This window comes from Capricornis sumatraensis, chromosome 18 (assembly GCF_032405125.1).
Source record: "Capricornis sumatraensis isolate serow.1 chromosome 18, serow.2, whole genome shotgun sequence".
Taxonomy (NCBI): domain Eukaryota; kingdom Metazoa; phylum Chordata; class Mammalia; order Artiodactyla; family Bovidae; genus Capricornis; species Capricornis sumatraensis.
In genome coordinates, this window is record NC_091086.1 from 48,111,535 (window position 1) to 48,130,397 (window position 18,863).

At 42.4% G+C, this 18,863-nt stretch overlaps 1 protein-coding gene across 1 annotated transcript in view; it reads right to left on the bottom strand.

Moving 5' to 3' along the window:
• The window catches only part of PDZD2 (PDZ domain containing 2), a 263,432-nt gene that overhangs the window by 30,268 nt on the left and 214,301 nt on the right, over positions 1-18,863 (bottom strand). The window contains exons 7-13 of the mRNA XM_068990526.1: positions 14,293-14,438; positions 10,497-10,616; positions 9,419-9,533; positions 7,219-7,292; positions 6,852-7,074; positions 5,945-6,062; positions 4,183-4,315 (exon numbers count right to left, since the gene is read on the bottom strand). Coding sequence (XP_068846627.1) covers positions 4,183-4,315; positions 5,945-6,062; positions 6,852-7,074; positions 7,219-7,292; positions 9,419-9,533; positions 10,497-10,616; positions 14,293-14,438 — 929 coding nt within the window. The remainder of the gene's footprint in view (positions 1-4,182; positions 4,316-5,944; positions 6,063-6,851; positions 7,075-7,218; positions 7,293-9,418; positions 9,534-10,496; positions 10,617-14,292; positions 14,439-18,863) is intronic.

Genomic DNA, 18,863 nt, shown 5'->3' on the forward strand with positions numbered 1-18,863 from the left:
CAAATCAGTACTCAGCTGCTTTCATCAGCATCTCTCGAGGTTTAAATGTCAAATGAAGTAAATAGTGTGCACAGTGATGTGACCGATTTATATGCCGGAGCAAGCTCCTTATCTGCGATGGGCCTTAGCGGCCCGTCACCAACTTTTCTGCCCAGTCATGCTTTAGAGGAAAGGTTTTTTTGGGGGAGGGGTGTGTATCAGGAAACCTAGAATTCAAAATCCTGTACTCATGTCTATTTATTCTCCTTTATATGTCTATTTATAATCCAAAATAATTCTGAGCCTTTGTCTTTCATGATATTGATGATCTGAAAGACACTAGGCCAATCCAAACCATCAGTTACAAGCTGTCCAATAGTTCCTTCATGCTTAGATTTAGGTGATGCCTTTGGGGGCAGAAAAACTACAGAATTATAAAAACTGTTTCTTTTTCGGTATATCACAGGATCAGCGTATTTTGTAACTGATGATAACTCTGACCACTTGTTTAGGGTTTCACCAGATTTCTCCACAGGATTTGTTGTGTTGTTGCCATTAATGAGTAATCTGGCAGGAGACAGTTTGAGACTGTTTTATCCTGCTTCCCAATATATTTCCACTCAGTGGTTTTAGCATCATTCATATTCTTGCTGAATCAGTTATTATAATGAAGTTTCCAAAAATAGTGAATTTATAATTCTCTTTTCCTTCCATATTTTTTGGTGGCATGGTAAACTCATGGATTCCTCCATGCCCCCCTCCCACTCCACCAACAGTTGTTATCCATAACTGTAATTATTCATGGAAGATTTTTATTTTTTAAATTTTTCTTAATTTTTTTTTTGGACTGTGCCACATGGCATGCGGGATCTTAGTTCCCCAACCAGGAACTGAACCTATACCTTCTGCAGTGGAAGCATGGAGTCTTAACCAACGGACCGCCAGGGAAGTCCTTCATGGGAAGGTTTTTTAAAAAGCCTGATACGTGATAAACTATGAGATATTTAAAAAGCAACTACAGGACTTGTATAGTTTTTTTTTTAAAGGTAAGAATATTTTAAATGTAGGACAGTAATTCTGTGTATTAAAATAACATTTATAATAAATAATATTTGGATAAGCACAGCAATCTGCCTTAAGTAAATGAACATTTCTATACAGGATTCAGCATTATACTTTAACCTAACACATCAGCCATCATCACGTCAGGGACTTTGTGTAATAATTTCTAATCGTCTTCACAGGAAATAAAACATGTACACACTTGCATGCAGACAAACATGCATACTCCCACACATATCTTCATAAACCAAAAAGTAATTCTGTATAAATGAGCCATTAAAAATGGCTGCAGACTTTTCTTAACCTTAGACTGTGAATATTTGCAATTATTTTTGAGTGGAAGAAAAATGGTTGGGGTTTAAAACAAGTGAAAGATTTCCTGGATAACTCTAATCATGCTGAAAGCCCCAGTATCAATTAATAATGGACCTCTATTACTTTCTTCTACTTAACGTCAGCTAGAATCTGCCACACGGGCAGGTCCAAATCTTAGCTTGTCTAAACCTGGAGGGTTTGAATATTCCAATTGGGCGGCCACTGCTTCAGTCATTATGAGAAACAGAAGAGAAGAAAATCCTCGTGGTATTTCTCTTGGAACAGCATGAAAACTAAGAAGCACATACATTTAGTATCAAAATGTACCATTGCCATGAGATGTTGGGATAAGTGGTGCAAAAATACATTAAATGTAAAATGGAATCTTGACCAAAAGGAAAATATAGTATGATGTTACAACTAAGAACATGATGTTTTCCTAGGAGGAAACATGAAATCCAGTCAAACAAATACCGAAATTTGGTTTCTTCTCTATCTCCAGCACCATCCTGACGACCATTTTACCACGGCTAGAAACATGAGTCAACCCATATATTCCACAGAATCATAGACCACCAGTAGACCAGGACTGTTTTGCTTTGCGCTGGAATGCCATTTCGATGTTTGATTGTATTGGCAAATTAGGCAGACGCTTTGGGGTAAGATTAGGCTGACCAACAAATCATGACTTGTGTGAGGTTGGAATGGATTTTGAAGTCAGAGATGCCTTGAAGCCAACAGACTGCAAAGCATGGAGAACTTAATTTTCTCTAATGTTGCTGAGGGATGGGCTGGGTCAGCAGCCACGGCTTGCTGGACTGCTTCCTAAGGTGAGAGCAGTGTGGCCACGAGGGTGGTGGAATCCAAGGGAGAACCCTGGAGGGAGGAGTTGAGACTGTGAGTCAAAGCAGGGTTAAAAGTGTCCCAGAGAGAGCTCAGGGGACGGCAGGGGGACACAGTAGAGCAGAATCCCAGGCGAAGGCAGGACTACAGAACAGAAGGGAGAAACGGAGGCAATGACAAGGAGAAAAAACAGGACAAGCTGGAAGCGGGACTTGACTTTCCATAAATGATATTTATTCAAGTAGCTTTTATGTAAGACAATTTTAAGAATGCTTGTAGGAGTTTCCTGGGTGGTCCAGCGGTTGGGACCTCACCTTCTGGTGTTGGGGAGGGGGTGTGTGTGTGTAGGTTCAATCCCTGGTCGGGGTGCTAAGATTCCACATGCCTCTGGGCCGAGAAAACAGAAGCAACATTGTAACTACTTCAGTAAAGACTTAAAAAAAAAAAAAATGCTTGAAGACAAGAGAAAACAACCGGGGAGTGGGGGTGGGGGAAGCAGCGGGGCTGAGTTTGAATCAGCAATCAAGGTCCAAGGAGCTTGCCTGACAGCTCTGTCCCAAGTTAAGGCACACAGTCACACCTTTGCAGTGGTTATTTGTATAATAAGGGCTTCCCAGGTGGCGCTAGTGGTAAAGGACCTGCCGCCAATGCAAGAGATGAAAGAGACATGGGTTTGATCCTTGGGTTGGGAAGGTCCCCTGAAGGAGTGCACAGCAACCCACTCTAATGTTCTTGCCTGGAGAATCTCATGGACAGAGGAGCCTGGTGGGCTACAATCCATGGGGCTGCAAAGAGTCAGACATGGCTCAAGTGACTCAGCATGCACAGCATTCAACTGGACGAATAACAAATGAACACTGCTGAGACAGTGAAAATGACCCCCTAAAGTTACTGCACTGAAGAAATCTCAGAAGTGCCACATGGGAGAACCTGCCAGGTCTCCTGGTACAAACTTCTTACTTGTAAACTAGCATAAGAGTCCATCCAGTACAGCAGCCTGGGACCATTCAGGACGTAAGCAAAGAACTCTACAAATAATACAAAGTGGACAGTAGCCACATGTCAGGCATGGGAAGAGTTGATGGTCTAAATGGGCATTCTGAGTTGTTGAAAGGTCAGATTTTATAGGGGTGAGAAAAAAAGATTACCATGTTGGAGACAAGCTGATTTTAAGAATTTTACCTGGAGTACTCAAAAACAACTAAAAACAGCTTTCAAAATGGGTTGAGTTGAACTTGCTAAAGTGTCCTGTGGTTAGCTTAAAAAATTAAAAGCAGTCGTCTAAGTAGAAGAGATACAACCAAGTAAACAGCATGCATGCATGCTAAATCACTTTAGTCATGTCCAACTCTGCAACTCCACAGACTGAAGCCCACCAGGCTCCTCTGTCCTTGAGATTTCCCAGGCAAGGATACTGGAGTGGGTTGCCATTACCTTCTCCAAAGTAAACAGTAGAGGTCCCCAATACACGGGCTATGATTGTCTGCAAGTTAGTGTGGCGGAACAGTGTGATACTGATGCTGGAAGAAAATTAGTGGGCTCTTAAACATTAATCACACAAGTATTTGGCTCAGGTCAAGGATGGCCTAGACACAGCATCAACTTCAATACTTTCTGATTTTCTGGATGCAGAAACCTGAAAAGGCTAAGTATCTCACCAGAGATCGAACAGCCAGCAGGGGTTACTCAGAACTCTACCTTCCATACTTAGCACTCCCACCTTCCACTAACTTTAAATTCACCAATAATACCGTCAACATTTTCTAATAAAATGTTCTGAGTGTGAAGATGAAGTCCAGATCAATAATTCATTTCCCAAGTGTTATCAGTTACCTTGGTCACTGGGTGGCCACAGGCTGATTCCCATCCCCAGCTGGGTGAATGGTCTTATCAAAGCATCTGCATGGTCATAGGAACACATGTGCCATTGCTACTGGACAAATAGCTGTCTTCCCATACTTAGGACAGTGTGAGATACCTCACCTTTGGATTAGGGTGCCGGCCGATGACCAGGCGAACGGGTCCTGGGGGGCATTTGCTCAAGATGGAGTGGACTTTGCTTAAAGCAGCATGGCGGACGTTGACAGAGTTCACTTCCAGGATTTGATCTCCGCGGCTAGGGAGGACAACATGATCAACTCTCTGCGGTACCAGTTAGCTTTTCACAAGACTTCTTTCTGGGAGTGGTTTATATAATACGAAATCTTTTCTGAATACTTTTAAGAAGCAAATGATATCCTTGCATCTTTGCATACGTATAAAAAAGCAAAACCCTCATAAACACATTAGGTTTTAAACTGACAAAGACCATTATGGGTATCTACCTGCATTTTCAGAAGTAGTAAAGTTGATAATAAGTAAATTGATAATAAAGACAACAATGAAGGTTACTATTACTCCAACATGTATTGCAGGCCAAGGACTATAAAAAGAAATGTATGTAACAATGCTTTGACTAGGTATTATTATTCCTGTTATGCAGATAAGGCCACGGGCTCAGAGAGGTCACCCAGATGTCACACACTGCTGAACTCAGGTTTGCCTACCTTTTGCTCATCAAGTGATAGTCCCTCGACCACCACCAGTTTCTTTTTCCCTACCATATTGAAATGATTATTGTAATATAATTTAAGAAGGAAATATCTGAAGCTCAAAGGTTACCCAATAATTTGTAAAAACGTTTCAGATTTGAACAAATGAGAAATTGGGGACAAGATGCCCATTTTGACTTGAAATTATAGAGAGAGAACTCAGTATGAGAAAACAAAGAGTCTTTATGTGGGGTTTGAAGAATGGTCATTTGGCAGGCTCCAGACATATGGAACCATTCAAGAAAGAAACATCATCTTGGGATGTCATTAAAGGATTTTTTTCCTTGGGTTCTAAAAGTATATTTTCTTTAATGTACTTTGGATGATTTGCTCAATTTTTTTTGATATGGAAATTCACTCTGATGATTAACTAAAAACATAATATAATCTATTAACAGGGCCTCAAAATGGCAACCTCAAGGAATGTCATTTTGATAATTCCTCAACTGCTCAAGGACTTAAAAACTTAGAGGAGAGAAAGATGATACTGTTTGCACAGAGTGCTTCATAAAATACGTGTACATTCTTGTGAAGTTTAGGTGGGCACAGACCCACTGCAATTACTATATAATAGGACACCGAAACCTCTCTTGTATAAACAGAATACCCAAGCTACAACTCAACTAGCCGAACTGAGAAATCAGACACGCAGTGATTTCAGACATCTAGACATCATGTCTCAAAAAGGAATGGAACAACAGGAAAGGTTCAGGAGATTGTACTTAATAATAAAGGCCTCCTGTTCAAGGGTATGATCTTAGGACTCTCTTGTATCCAGTGATTCTGAACCATTTTGAGTAGTTCCCAGCAGCTTATACGAATTCTATATAAATGTACATGAAAGTGAAAGAAAATATTTGGATAATTATAGGTATCTACATAGACTTGTATTGTGTCAAGTTTCTGAAACTGAACTTCTGAGTCCAAACAGAACAGAACTGGTAGGGAAAGCCAAGATCTGGAATTCTTGAACCAAATTTCATTTATCTTTTCATCTTTGGAGAGGCTTTTGATTGTAATTCTAGCTACATGACCGCAAAATAATATAAACATTTAGAATTTCACAAGGGAATGTAACAGGGCAGGTATCTTATGTATGTATTCATATATTCACAAACCCACCAGAACTCTAAACTCTCAGGTTTACAACCAACCTCAGATTGCTCTCCATCTTGGCCACTGATCCTGGGGCAAGGCTGTGAATGTAGATGCCTGGAGGGCTGTTTTCTAAGGCCAAGCAGCAGGCACCGATGCCTAAGCCAACTCTGGGCTCTGTGGGAGGCATCATTGAAAGAAAACAAAATCCAAAGAAAGAAAGAAAAGGAGTATCAATAATTTGAAACTGCATTAATGCATACTCTGACCAATAACCACTTATTTTTAGACAAGACTTAGGATATAAATTTTACTTTTCTTTGTCAATGTGAGCCACGTTCTTTTAATGAAATGAGTCTATAGCAGAACCAGGGGCTAACTATGGAGTGTGAATTATTTGATGCTCCATTCTCTTCTTAGTCTGAAGGATCTCCTTGAATCTGTTTTTGGAAATAGGCAGAGTCCCAATAACATTTTCTATTCTGGATATACAACTTCAGGCTTTCTTTTGCCTTCCATTGATTTCTAGGCTGTTCAGTTGTTCATCATATTTCTACCACCGGAGGCAAAGATTAAAAGAAGTAGGATTTGGTGTTACCCAGGAGTTTTAGTTACTGGTGTTAGCTATATTCTTAACTATATTGTTTCTTCTTGAAAATGTTATCTTAGCCTTAGATTTCAGCTAGTCAGTGATGTTTTTAACATGAGTCTCTGACACACAGTGATTCATCCAGAGAGAGCTTTAAAAAACTGTGCTACGGGGAACTTTTCTTCACTTTAGTGAAGTGACTAAGATCTCTCCTTTTGATCCTACTGCCCATTTAGAGAATGCCATATGTTGTTGGTAGCAGAATGTTCCAAAGAAGCAATTCATGGAAAAAGACATATAAAAAAAAATGAACCTAAGAACAGATTACAAATTATGATTTGAGAGAATGTAACGAAATGAGGACAAGCTGGTATCACCTTTGTTGAGGGTTACTTCCATGACGATTCTGTCCTTGGGTCCGGGGGCCTTCCGACCCAGGGATGAACTGCCTTCATCACTGCCCACCGCTGAGGTTCCCCCGCTGGCATTGAAGTTTGGGGAGCTTGATCTGCTCATGTGTGTGGGTGTGGAGCAGGGTGTGAGACTTGGGCTCAGTAACTTGGTGCGTACCGTTAAGACAAACAATCCACTCCGGATTTGCTGAGAAAACAGGAAGAAGGGCTAAAACATTCAGGTTGTCCTTTTATCAAATGATGGGGAAAAAAAAAATCACCAAACCCAAACCAGAATGAAATAAAGAAAAACAAAGATTATGATAAAGGAGGGCCATAAGAATGTCCTTACCTTAAAGGTATGAATGGCTTCTTGAAATGTCAAGCCCTTGATTGGTATTCCATTTACATCTAGGATTTCATCCCCTAGTGACCAAATTTGAGAATTACATTAAAATCAAGCTTTAGTTTACTGGAATCTAACTGCTCGCTGCTGCTGCTGCTACTGCTAAGTCACTTCAGTCGTGTCCGACTCTGTGCGACCCCATAGACGGCAGCCCACCAGGCTCCCCCGTCCCTGGGATTCTCCAGGCAAGAACACTGGAGTGGGTTGCCATTTCCTTCTCCAATGCATGAAAGTGAAAAGTGAAAGTGAAGTTGCTCAGTCATGTCTGACTCTTCGTGACCCCATGGACTGCAGCCCACCAGACTCCTCCATCCATGGGATTTTCCAGGCAAGAGTACTGGAGTGGGGTGCCATCACCTTCTCCGATCTAACTGCTTGGTCAGTATTAAATAAAATACCATAAAGCCCCTGATTTACAACTCTTTAAGATGAATTTTATTGTTCCAATCTACTCTCATTAGCTTAGCTCCAAGGAATGTCACAAAATGGGTCAATAAATGGCATTGCATGTTGTTCTGCAGTAATTCTTTATTTTCACCTTTAATTAAAACAACTGTGGGAAGCATCAAGATCTTACTCCCCTGCCACTACCAAGTCTGACAATACATGTTCTACATTTAGAAATCAAACTACAAAGACTGAATTCCTACCTGCTTACAGTCTTTGCTTTACAACTTAAACCCACTGGTGGTGAAGCACAAACACCCATAACATGTGCGAAGCCAAGCCTATATTTTCAGAAAGACATGGTGTGTGAAAAGTGGCTTCAATGATTGAGACAAGGAAACACATGAGATATTCTTCAGGAATGGCAGCCTCACATCTATGTGCAGCCCCACAGTCGAGATGCTTGGTTTTAATGCTGTTCAAGGTTCTCAGTCAGTAAGCTGGCAAGTTATTATACACTTCTATCTAAGAGATTGTTGTAAACTAATATCAAATTTCTTTCTCTCTCTCTTGCTCTCGTTCTCTTTCTCTCTCAAACTATCCTGAACTCATCTTCAACTCCAAGAAGGCACAGTCAGGTCATTTTTCAAGTTGTTGATAGTGTCTGCTGGGAACCTAATAGAGCTTGGACGTTCTCTTGACTTAAAGCTGGTTTCTGGCTTTGGACTCCTGTGTCACGGTCTACTTTTTGGAGTAACAGTTCATCAGAAACACCACAAAGGTGCACGAGCTGAACCTTGCACAGCAGTATGGTGCAGGAGCAGACCTCCCTTATAACAAAGTGCAAAGCAGCCTATGAACACACCTTTTCACCTCTCATGGACAGCTGATCCCAGGAGCGCACGGGGTATTCCATTAAAGGAACCCCGTACACAGGTTTAAAAAGGCAAGCAGTACTGAACCCATGTGTTATGTGCCTTTTCTGTAAATGCAATTACAGATGTTGCAAAACAAGTGAGATAATCTGTTTAAAAATCACCTGGCATAAGCAAGACTCAACTAGGTGAGGTTTTTGGTTTGTTTTCGCCTGGGAAAAAGGTAGAAACATTAAAATGATCGCTCATACTCTTGAAAATCTTTAAAGATTACTTAAAAGACAGATCAGTTTAACAGGTTGAAAATCCATTCTGATGACCTCTATTTATTGTAAGTGAATACATACAAAAATACAGTATTTAGGAGAAGCAAGTGCTATTAACCTCTCCTATCGATTTTTTTCCTGCCATTTTGCCCCATTCTAGTAGCACTGCAGGATGAATTTCAATCAAGTGAACACATGGCATATCCATTATAAAAATGCTCCGCTAGAATTGTACATTGTTGGGAAATGAGACACAAACACCACCTGGGAGTTAACCCTTCCTCTGAGGAAGAAAGAAATTTCAAAGATCAAGGGGATAAGACAGACATTTAAAAATCCAAACAAAGATATCAAGCCATTTCTCTCACAATGTCTCATGTAATCCTCACAACAGTTCTTCAAGGTAGGTATTCATATCCCAAGTTTACAACAGAAGAAAGTGAAGCTCAGGTTATTCGAATTGTCCAAGGTCCTGAGTAAGTACTGGATTCAGCCCAAGTCTATCCAACTACCAAGCCCAGAGCCACAGCCACTCAGGCATTTGCTTCACATCTTGCCAGGGGGCAGACTCTCCTAGGATCAGAGCTCACTGAGGACCACCAGAAGGTTCCCTCCTACCTTCTTTAAGTCTTCCATCCTCTGCAGCCGATCCATTTGGGAAAATGGTCTTGACAAAAATCCCCATCTGTCCTCGAATGCAGTCTCGACCTCCAGCAATGCTAAAGCCAAGGCCCTGGACACAGAGAATATGGGGTCCAGGTTGTCAGCGCACTTCTTCACTGAGGGCACCCCCCAATGTAGTATTTAACTCAGAGTTGAGCTAAAGTGAAAGCGTTAGACCCTCAGTTGTGTCTGACTCTTTGCAACCCCATGGACTGTAGCCCGGAATTCTATCCATGGAATTCTCCAGGCAAGAACACTGGAGTGGGTTGCCATGCCCTTCAGAGGGTCTTTCTGACTCAAGGATCAAACCTGGGTCTCCTGCATTGCAGTTGGATTCTCTACCATCTGAGCCATGAGGGAAGCCCGTAGAGCTGAGCTGGTAGCTGCAAATTTATATGCTCCCCTCACCATGACCCTCCTCAGACCCACTTGCATTATGCCAGCCATGCATTTTATTAAAGCGTGAAAAGTTTCAGGTAAACATATGAAATTGCTGACATTTGACAATCTTTTGATCTCTAAAGATGTCAATTTCACATAGATCAATTAATAGTTCATAGCTGTGCAGGTGCCATATCTGTTTTATTCTTTTACTTTTGTATAATATCAAATGGATATCAAAATGGCTATTTTGATATTTGTGTAACAAATTACTTGTCATTATTCCTCTTATGATAATGGAAATGCCATGAAATTCATTCAAAAGGATAACAAGGGGGTATTCCTTGAAGCGGTAGGGTCTGATTTTCTTTCCGTAGTGGTACAAGCTGGGGCATTTACCCGACCCCTTGATGGTGCCCTAGCTGCCGGGTGATGACTCCTGAAATCAAAAGGGCAAAATGATGATGTCGCCTGCAGGCCATGGGAAAGGATGCCAGGGTATCCACTCAAATCTACCCAAAGGCCACTCACTTGATTCTTCTTTATACCTTTACCCTTATTTTATGTAAAAACAACACTAAAAAGGAATCATTTACAAAATATATACTAGCACTTCCCTAGAGAGCAAAACAATGCACACGAAGGAGCTCACCTTGCCCTTTTCTTTGTACAGCCCAATGATGGAGATGACGGACGGCCGAATGAGTCTCCAGGGAGATTCCACCTGAGTTGTGCTTAGTGAGCGAGTGGACTTCTTCACAATGTGGTATTCCTAAAAGTCAGCACATGAGGTCAGAGATCATCTCACTTATCCTGCTGTGGTCCCTGGTATAAAAACATACTCAGATTTGGGAAACCTCAGTTGTCTTTTACTTTAGATGGCCATTGGCCTGTGGTCCATACCTGGCCCAGTGGGTTAAATAAAGCTAATGATAAAGCGCTTTGGAGGAACAGCCCCAACTGTGATGGACTGCCACGTCTTCTTTTCGCCACATTAAGCAGCCTAGGCTGCATCTTCCTTGAGCCTACTCCACACATCCTACTGTTTGCTTCCTGGAGTGGAGTTAGGGACTGGAAACCGAGTGGCCTTGGAGATGTAGAATGAGCGTCCTCTGGTCAGGTACTCCACTGGAAGTCACCCCTGCCCCCACTCCAAGTTCACAATCATGGTTAGCAAGTAGCTCATCATTTCAAGCTCAATTCACTCACTCAGAACTCAGCAAGCTTTTGTTTCTTATAAAACCCAAACCGCAAACCCAGACAACTGTTATTCCATATAAAAAAATCCCTCTGAGAGACTGCAGCAGCTTCAGCTCTGATCCCTCACATTTGGAAAATAAAATACTTTTCCACAAGCCACACTTTCCCTTTCTGGCACGCAGCAGCTCAAAATCTTGATCTCGTTTCCCTTCCCATCACCCACCAAGTCCACGTGTGTAAGCAGTGTGGATCATTCATAATAAAAACAAGAGAGTAAATGAATCTATTGCTAAAGCACTGTGACAATCTAGCTCCTTGGTATTCCTTTTAGAATAATACATTTCTTAAATGACATAGATATTCTAGCATAAACAACAAAATCATTTCATGTTTAATATGAGAAAAAAGACACTAGAAAATAGTTTTTATCCTTAATCAGCATATTCTACATTCGAAGGTAGAAATGAGATCTGCTAATGATATTTTCGTATTCCTGGCAGCTTAGAACAACTATATCTTGCAGTTTTACATAATATCTGTCAGCTATGTTGGCCTCCCAGCCTCTGATTCATTAAAAAAAAAATGATGTTGGCTTGGCAAGGTTACTACCCTTTTACTGAAACTATTATGGATATACTTTGGGCACCTGATGTGAAGAGGCGACTCATCGTAAAGACCCTGTTCCTGGGAAAGACTGAGGGCAGGAGGAGAAGGGGACGACAGAGGATGAGATGGTTGGATAGCATTGCTGACTTGATGGACATGAGTCTGAGCAAACTCCGGGAGTTGGTGATGGACAGGGAAGCCTGGAGTGATGCAGTCTGTGGGGTCACAAAAAGTTGGACACAACCGAGCAACTGGACTACAACAATTATGGAAATAGCCAGGCGTAGCCCTCGAATACAGAGGTTCATGTCCAGACTCACAAGGGAACTCTTTCTCTGATCAACAACCTCCAGCAGGGCCTTATTCCATCTGCCCTTCAGGGATCAGAGGCCAGCAGGCTTCACTCTTCTCCTGAAGAGTTTTAGGGGTCTCACTGCACTTTTAGACTTCTGTCATCCCATTTGGCAGCCATGAGCCACCTGTGGCCATCTATATTTAAATTAAGATATATGAAAATTAAAAACGTATTCCTCAGCCTCTCTAGCCACTTTTCATGTGCTTAAAAGGCACATGTGGCTACCATATTGGGTAATATAGACATAAAACATTTCCATCACTGCAGAAAGCTTTATTGGATAGCTCTAATCTAGACAACACTTTTTAGTGGAGGGATGGTAGGAGAGAGAAGGAGAAAGAGAGGAGGAGAGAGGAAGGGGCTTCCCTATGGCTCAGCAGTAAAGAATCCACTGCCCATGCAGGAGATGTGGGTTTGATCCCTAGGTCAGAAGATCCCCTGGAGCAGGGAATGGCAACCACTTCAATATTCTTGCCTGGGAAATCCCACGGGCAGAGGAACCGGGTGGGCTACAGTCTGTGAGGTCATAAAAGAGTAGGATGTAACTTAACGACTAAACGAGAACAACAAACCTTAGAAACTAATCAACAAAAGTGGAAGGCAGGAAGGAAAGAAAGAAAGGCAAATCCTGGGAGAAAAAGAAAAGGGCAGAAAAAAAGAGGACAGAAGAGAAAGAACAACTTGAAGAGGGAAAAATAGCTTCTTCTTTAAAATCTTGCATTAGCTTGTGTTTCTTGGTTCCTAGAAGTCTGTTCTTTTGTTGTTGTTCAGTTGCCAGGTCGTGTTCAACTCTTCACGACCCAGTGGGCTGCAGCACACCAGGCTTCCCTGTCCCTCCCCATCTCCTGGAGTTTGGAAATAGATAGTTTCCGGCTATAAGTACAGTCAGGTTTCCTCATGAGTCAGTTAAGAAATCAGCACCTTAATGCTGGACATCCTTGGCCAGGACAACGGTAGACCTGCTCTCATTTTCCGCACTAACCAAAACAGTCTGACAGCGTGGCTCTCCAACGGCTTCTTATCTCCCCGTTGATCCAACTGGATCATGCTGCCCAGGACACACACTTGTCTCCAGACATGGGTTTTAACCAGGCCTCTGGCAACCCACTCCAGTATTCTTGCCTGGAGAATCCCATGGACGGAGGAGCCTGGTGGGCTACAGTCCACGGGGTCGCAAAGAGTCGGACACGACTGAGCGACTTCACATGCACGTTTTCTGCTCTGCTTTTTCTCATTGCCCCAACTCCAGTTGCCCTTGGTAGATTCAGCACAAGACAGCCTAATCAGCAGTGGCCTCTGAAACATGGGCACTTTCTAATTGTATTCAGGTCAGGCCAAACTCCCTGCACAGTGATTCTGGTGTATCGCTTGGAACTGCTCAACCTCTTTGGGATTTAGCTACCCTATCCGTAAAAATGTGAGACACCCAAAGCAAGAGCCCAACCCAGATGACCTGAGCTGGGTCTTCTAGAACTCTAATACCTGAGTCTCCACGCACTTAAGGGTATCACAGCTGTCACTCCCTCCTCCCATCTCTGCTTCACTGAGGCCCGGGGACCGGATGCCAGTGACTCCTCTGTGCTCTGGCTGATGGTGCCAGGACTGGAAGAACACTCCACAAGTTCCCAGAGACGGAGCCTGCTTCTGACTTGGTTATGAGATGTCTACAAGGTGTTGGCTGGGTTGAGGATGATGAAGTTGAGGGGAGCCCCTGTGCAGGGTTGCAGAGTCCCGCGCTCTGGGGGGGATGGAATATGAACATCCCCACCCGCCTCAGCCCCCTCTGCAGTCTCTTCTGACCTTGGCTGTTGGAGCTGTTACTGTATGAGAGGTAGGATCCAGGCACACACCACAGCCACCCCCCGCCACGTGTCCACACGCACCTACCCACCAGGCTCTGCCGACACACCCACTGAACAAGAGACGGTGGCTCACCACAGACTGTGAGGCGCCATTGTCTCCTGGCAACAGAACACACAGTGGAAGAGAATTGAGATTTTGAGATCCAACAAGGGATTTTTTTTTTCCCCCTTCTCTTCTATTTCCAAATATTGAGCTGACTTCTCTCGAGCCTCCCTAGATAGACCTTACTGACTATACTATATCTCTTGTCCTAAATACTTCTGGCCCTCATACACAAACAGGTCTTTAGACCATGAAGCTCCTGCTGGCCTCTGAGAGAATTACAGAAAACCTGGAGACACAGGGTTTAAAACATGCTCTTCTGCCCCTAGCCAAGTAGCTGTGACTGGATAAGAAAGTCAGGGGCTCCACAGTGCTGTACTACCTGAGATGTGCCCGTCGAGTCCAGGAGCTGGGGAAGGGAATGCTTCCGGCCATCTCGGGAGACCTCTAACATCCTGGCCCGGGGGTCACCATGTCGCACCATCAGTTCATTATATTCTTCAACAGACTCTAGACGGTGTACACCACCTTGAAAAAACAGGAAAAACGTGACGAGATATAGAATGAAGAGAATCTTATGAGCATGTATAGGTATAAACTTGTTGCATTTACACCCACGTTCATGGTTGCTCAGATGGCCTGGTGGCCAATACTTTCAAAGCATCTGGCTCATCATGTTCTCTTGTCAAGTTCTGCATGAGCTTGGTGAGTGTTGAGGTCATAATGCCAGACCCTGAAGAAAGTGCTAGTTTTTGAAGTGACCAGTTTGGATATATGGTCAGTTTGTATATATTTAATCCAACTAAGACATAGCTGTGGTTGATAAGGCAATAAACAATGGTGAGAATGCTATCGGTGGATGGCTTTTTAGTGATGGAGGAATATCACTTTGTGATTGGTAGTAGACGCTTGGGGTAGATGCTTTTTTTCATGTATAGCAATGGACATTTAAACAAACTTTTAGTTAAAGTATAACTTACAGAAAAGTGCACAAATCATTAAGTGTACATACCATTCCATGAAATTTCACAAAATAAACCTGTCAGTAACCAACATCCAGACTAAGACATAGACTATCACCAGGTCTCCAAATCCCCTTTTGCGCCACTAAACACTGCTCACTTCAAACATCATAGATTGTTGTTATTTAGCTGCTAAGTCATGTCCGACTCTTGGCTACCCCATGAACTATAGCCCACCAGGCTCCTCTGTCTATGGGATTTCCCAGGCAAGAATACTGGAGTGGGTTGCCATTTCCTTCTCCAGGGGGTCTTTCTGACCCAGGATCAGACCTGCAAGCTCCTGCTTGGCAGGTGGATTCTTCATCACTGAGCCATCTGGGAGGTCCAACATCACAGATTATTTTTGTGTATTTGATATAAATGAACACATACAACATGTTCGTTTTGAATCTGGCTCCTTATTCTCAGTATGTGTGAAATTCCATCGTGTTGTTGCATGCCAACAGATTGTTCACCCCATTTTTGCACACTATTTCATCATATAAACATACCATGATTTATCTATCCATTCTATTGCTAATGGACATTTGATTTGTTTCCAGTTTCAGACCTAGAATAAGGGTCAGAAAACATTTTTCTGTAAAGGCCAGATAGTAAATGTTTTAGGGTTTATGAGTCACAAATGGTCCCAGCACACATTCTTTCACTTTTTTTAGATGCACTGAAAATGTAGAAAGCATTTCTATCTGTGGGCCATACTAATACAGTGGTGGGTGGTAGTCTGGTGACCCTGATCTAGAATATACTGTTGGACATTATGTGCATGCTCTATCTGTTGGATCTATCTAGAACGCGTGTGGCTGGGTTACAGGCATGCATTCCCTTTCACCAAGTGGGATCACCAGGGTGCATTATGGCTTGTTCCTCCACATACTTGTTACACTTATTAGTGTCAGTCTTTCTAATTTTAGCCACTCTGCTGGAGTGGATAATAATGGTATTTCACTGTGGTTTTTAATTCACGTTTCACTAAGGACTAATGGAGATCAAACTAAAGGAGATGAAACCAGTCAATCCTAAAAGAAATCAGTCCTAAATATTCATCAGAAGGACTGATGTTGAAGCTGAAGCTCCAATACTTTGGCCACCTGATGTGAAGAGCCAACTCATTAGAAAAGACCCTGATGCTGGGAAAGATCGAAGGCAGGAGAAGGGGACAACAGAAGATTAGATGGTTGGGTGGCATCACTGACTCAATGGATGTAAGTATGAGCAAGCTCTGGGAGATGGTGATGGACAGGGAAGCCTGGTGTGCTGCAGTCTTTGGGATCACAAAGAGTTGGACACGACTGAGTGATTGAACAACAAAGGACTAATGAGACTGAGCTTCTTTTCAAATATTCATCGACAGTTTTTCTTTTTTAAGGTTGTAAACAGGCTGTTCAAGTCTTTTGCTCTTTTATCCCCTTTTCCTTTTTCAACTGGACTACTAGAAAATTTTATGTTTTTTTTCTTTGCTCATTCTTTTATTGGGTTTTTCTCTGTTCATTTACAGGACTTTTATTTTTTATTAGTAATATATTTTGGATATGAGTCCTCTGTGGAATCTATGTATTACAAATATCTTTTCTGACTTTCATTCTTTTGATGGTATTTTTTGATAAACAAATATTCATAATTTTAATGTAGAACAACATATCATATTTTCCCTTTATGGTTGGCACTCCTGTATCTTTTTTAAGGGGCTTCCTTGGTAGCTCCTGCAATGCAGGAGACCCCAGGTCGATCAATGAATTGGGAACACTCCCTGGGGAAGGGAACAGCTATCCACTTCAGTATTCTGGCCTGGAGAATTCCAGGGACTGTATAGTCCATGGGGTCACAAAGAGTCAAACATGACTGAATAACTGTCACATCCTGCTTAAGAAATCATTAATGATTTTTAAAGACATCTTTATAATACATAGTTTAGTCACTAAGTCGTGTCCATCTCTTTGTGACCCTGTGGACTGCAATACACCAGGCTTCCCTGTCCTTCACTATCTCTTGGAGTTTGTTCAAATTTATATCCACTGAGTCACTGGCTGAGTCATGACTATCTATCCATCTCATCCTCTGCTGCTCTCTTTTCCTTTTGCTTTCAATCTTTCCTAACACCAGGGTCTTTTCCAGTGAGTTGGCTCTTCACATCAGGTGGCCAACGTGTTGGAGCTTCAGCATCAGTCCTTCCAATGAATACTTTGGGTTGATTTCCTTTAGGATTGGTTGGATTTCCTTGCAGTCCAAAGGACTCTCAAGAGTCTTCTCCAACACAACAGTTCAAAAGCATCAATTCTTCAGCACTCAAGCCTTCTTCATGGTCCAGCTCTCATATCCATACATGACCACTGGAAAAACCATAGCTTTGACTAGAAGGACCTTTGTCAGCAAAGTGATGTCTTTGCTTTTTAATATGCTGTCAGAAGGCAATGGCACCCCACTCCAGTACTCTTGCCTGGAAACCCCCATGGACAGAGGAGCCTGGTACAGGGCTGCAGTCCCTGGGGTCGTGAAGAGTCAGAGACAACTGGACGACTTCACTTTCACTTTCATGCATTGGAGAAGGAAATGGCAACCCACTCCAGTGTTCTTGCCTGGAGAATCCCAGGGACGGGACAGCCTGGTGGGCTGCCGTCTATGGGGTTGCACAGAGTCGGACACGACTGAAGCAACTTAGCAGCAGCAGATTTGTCATAGCTTTCCTTCCAGGGAGCAAGTATCGTTCAATTTCATGGCTGTAGTCACCATCAGCAGTGATTTTGGAGTCCAAGAGAATAAATAAAATCTGTTAACTGCTTCTACTTTTTCCCCACCTATTTGCCATGAAATGATGGGATGGGATGCCATGATCTTTGTTTTTTGAATGTTGAGTTTTAAGCCAGCTTTTCTAGTCTCCTCTTTCACCCTCACAAAGGACTCTTTAGTTCCTCTTCACTTTCTACCATTAGAGTGGCATCATCTGCATATTTGAGGCTGTTGATATTTCTCCTGGCAATCTTAACTCCAGCTTGTGATTCATCCAGCCCAGCATTTCACATGATGTACTCTGCACAGGAGTTAAATAAGCAGGGTGACAATACACAGGCTTGTTGTACTCCTTTCCCAATTTGTTCCATGTCTGGTTCTAACTGCAGCTTCTTGATCCTGTACACAGGTGTCTCAGGAGGCAGGTAAGTTGATCTGGTATTCCCATCTCTTTGAGAATTTTTCCACAATTTGTTGTGATCCACACAGTCAAAGGCTTTAGCATAGTCAGTAAAGCAGAAGTTTATATTGTATACTATTTTAAAACAGGAAAGCTTAAGGGACTTTAGGAGAAGGCAATGGCACCCCACTCCAGTACTCTTGCCTGGAAAATCCCATGGACGGAGGAGCCTGGTTGGCTCAGTCCATGGGGTCGCTGAGGGTCGGACACAACTAAGCGACTTCACTTTCATGCATTGGAGAAGGAAATGGCAACCTACTCCGGCGTTCTTGCCTGGAGAATCCCAGGGACGGGGGAGCCTGGTGGGCTGCCGTCTATGGGGTCGCACAGAGTCGGACACGACTGAAGTGACTTAGCAGCAAGGGACTTTATCTAAAAATTTTTATTCATTTTAAATTGAAGTATATTTTTATGTATGATATGAATTATACATGTATAATACAGTGTTTAACAATCATTAAAGATTATATTCCATTCATAGTTATTATAAAATATAGACTACATCCCCTGTATTATACAATATATCCTACATATAACACTATGTAGTTTACTTTGTACATAATAGCTTGTACCTCTTAATCCCCTACTCCCCCTCTCCCCTTCCCTCATCCTTCTCCCTAATGGTAATCACTAGTTTGTTTTCTATATCTCTGAGTCTGCTTCTTTTTTTGCTATATTCATTAGTTTGTTGTATTTTTTTAGCGTCTACATATAAGTGGTATCATTTAGTACTTTCTTGGTCTGTCT